The 2927-nt window shown below is 44.6% G+C and overlaps 1 protein-coding gene across 1 annotated transcript in view; it reads right to left on the reverse strand.

The window, feature by feature from the left end:
* LOC104499523 (inverted formin-2-like) overlaps positions 1-2856 on the reverse strand; it is a gene marked incomplete at its 3' end in the record, with an annotated part of 9613 nt that extends 6757 nt beyond the window's left edge. The window contains exons 1-5 of the mRNA XM_010143034.1: positions 2811-2856; positions 1451-1596; positions 1303-1364; positions 572-674; positions 396-481 (exon numbers count right to left, since the gene is read on the reverse strand). Coding sequence (XP_010141336.1) covers positions 396-481; positions 572-674; positions 1303-1364; positions 1451-1596; positions 2811-2856 — 443 coding nt within the window. The remainder of the gene's footprint in view (positions 1-395; positions 482-571; positions 675-1302; positions 1365-1450; positions 1597-2810) is intronic.
* Between the last annotated feature and the right edge of the window lie 71 nt (positions 2857-2927).

Below are 2927 nucleotides of genomic sequence, written 5' to 3' on the forward strand. Positions count from 1 at the left end.
CTGCCACTTGCCTTGGGGACCAGTGGAGATGTAGCTTCTGCTGCTGTACTGTGATCAGCAAAAAGAAGACTGACCACAGTGTGAGATATGGGTTCCCCGCTCTTGGCACTGCATATGGCGCTGCTTTTCAGCAAGTTATGGAGCCTCCTTGGGCAGGTCTGACTCTGGGTCTGGGCCAGCTTCTGCTACTCTACTTCAGAGGGAGAGGAGGTGCTGGAGCAGCAGCAGCCCTTCATCTAAGGGTGACAGGGGAAAGGGATGGCTCTAAGGTGGAAGGGGGAATCCACCAGCTGTATTATCAGTGTCGGTCTGTGAGGCTCCTGTAAAGAAACTTGAACTTCCCAGAGGTAAACCAAGAAAAAGATTGGGCTCAAGTTCATGATCAACAACTTTACCTGGGAATCTGAAGGAGGAGAAGATAAAACTGATCTGCGTTTGCTAGCTTTGATTTCTCTTCTTTGAAGGCCTTCAGGTTTTCTATCTAATGAGAAATAAAGAGTCAAGACTGCAGGACTTGTGCAGTGCTGTGTGTTCAGCTCTGTGAACTAAGGGTACCATTTTTCCTCCTGACCTCATGCTTTTCAGGAAGCAACTTCAGCAACTGTTTCAGAACCTCAACATCAAACTTGGTCCGGTCACCATTCTGGATCATGGCAGAGATGTCTTCGTTGGAGCTGCAGGGAGGAGGAGCAGAGTCAGCCATCACCCAAAGACGACTCTTCCACAATCACACACTATGGAGACACGTATCTCTGCAAGTGCTCTATGCTTTCCCTAGCAAGAGCCACAACAATCTGAAAGGCAAGCTATGTCCCCACAATTAACTTAGAATCAGAACCTAGATCCCTGCTATGCCCCAGATTTTGTTCCTGGTCCTGGTCAAATGAATCAAGGCCAGAAATCGATCCTGCAACTCAGATCTCTGTCTCCAGGCATCTGATGACCTTAAAAGAAAAACTAATTCTTACCTTCTCCTTTGGCCCTGTTTTGAGGAAGGATTTGACCTACAGAGCTATCTCCCAGCCTAAGTCATCCTAAGAGTCTGTGCCACAACTTTATCTGTATCATGGACATGTAATGCCTTTGCCAACATACAGGGATGTTGTATGTAAAAACTTGATTAACCCCTAAACTCAGCATTTTAAAAGACCATGTAGGACAAACTGGGAAACGTCCAGATGTTTCAGTAACACAGACCACCAAAGGGCATTGGCTAGAATAGATTCCATGAGGACCTTCCAGGTACTATGCAAAATCTGCTCAAAGTTTTGTGAACTGTCACAAAAATTGGCCATATCTTACCATTTAAATTGCTTCAAAAATATGTTCAAATTGAGACTTTTCTTGGAGTCCAAAAATGTGATCTTCATTAAAGAAAAAGAAGATATCTTGTGTTAGATGAGCTGTCTGCAGTGATCTTTATCCAAAAGAACGAGAGGGACTTCCTCACCTCCTTTGGTTCTGCCTTCACCGGTGCAGCCGTTTTCTCCTTGGGGGTTGGTTGTGGAAAGCAAAACAGCTGCTCTATGCTTGTGTAATTGGGCTCTATAGCTTCCTCGCTGCTGCTGCTCACTGAAGCCCACATTGAGTGACTTTCTGAAAAAAAACAAGATGTTCAGACTGGCTACAGGGACAGCTGAAAGCTCCTGGCTTTTGGGGCAATGTAACTTGCTAGAAGGGGCATTTCTCAGATGATGAATGAAATAAGAAGAGACATGGACAAACGCTAATTATTGAGGAGGGGCAAGTCTCAGAGGCAGGATCCAAAGGGCCTGAAGGGTAACTGAACCTGGTGCTTTACCCCAAGATGTGCTGGTAGGGGGATGCAGTACTGGGCATAGATTGCTCGTACAGCCCCAGCTCTCCCTAAACAACTGCATTCTCCTCCTGCAAACTGTACCAGCACGAGAAGGATCTCAGCCATTTCTTTTCTAGTTCCATGGGTGGTACTATTTTTGCTTCCTTGCATGCTAGCGGAGGGATTGGCCACAACCTGGACATTTTCTGACTGTGGTCTATTCTCTTCTTCATTTTATAATTGAGCCTCCTTGTATAATGCTGGCTATAGGACTTCTTGGATTAATTCCTGCTCTATTTTTCTAAAAATATATATATAAAAAATATCACCCAAACATGCCTGTCAAAGTGTCTACTGAAATAATCCCAACAATTAACTGCTCCAGTGACCGAAAACAAGCCTTATTCAGGCTTCACCTATGCCAGCTTCCATGCCGTGGATGCCTTGCTTGTCTAGGACAAAGCTGACGCTGCCTGTCCTTGCTTCTTCTTACATTTCATGCTTCTCTTTGAATCGACTAGGACAGGGAAATGTAACCCAAAAATCAAGAGACAAGCCAATGATTCTCAGGGCTTTCCAACTCTTTCAACGTCCTTCTTGAAGTGTGCGATGTGATCCTTCCCTGCACTCTTACTCATGACTTTCATATGCCCAGATGCAAGTATAGGTGAACTGGAGAATCAAAGTCTGGGGAACCCAGATCAGAGCCTGTTGAGAACTCAAGCCTAAGGCATGTCATAGTGGATTAGGGAAATGTTCCCATCCCTCCCCCTTCTTTTAATTTCAAAGTATTTTAGTTATAAACAAGCTATTCCAAAATACTGATTTAGTTGGAATAGTTACTGTATTATATTAGTAATTTCATGACACGTTTATTTATTTAGGCTCTGCAGGTCAGAGGTAGTAGAAATCAGAGAAGAATGTATCTAAATGGGGTCAACCACATTTGACAAAATCAGAGATAGTGTTTTCACCCCTAAATCAGCAGTTACTTTATGACAGAGGTACTCACCTCTCACCACATTGGAGGGCAGCTTCTGCCAGTTCAGCTTCTTCATTCTCAACGTTGGAGTCTTCACATTCTTGCGGGGAGGCCTGCCCAAGCCAAGAGGGCAGCTGAACTGGGAAG

The sequence above is a fragment of the Buceros rhinoceros genome, unplaced genomic scaffold (genome assembly GCF_000710305.1).
Source record: "Buceros rhinoceros silvestris isolate BGI_N320 unplaced genomic scaffold, ASM71030v1 scaffold39309, whole genome shotgun sequence".
Classification (NCBI taxonomy): domain Eukaryota; kingdom Metazoa; phylum Chordata; class Aves; order Bucerotiformes; family Bucerotidae; genus Buceros; species Buceros rhinoceros.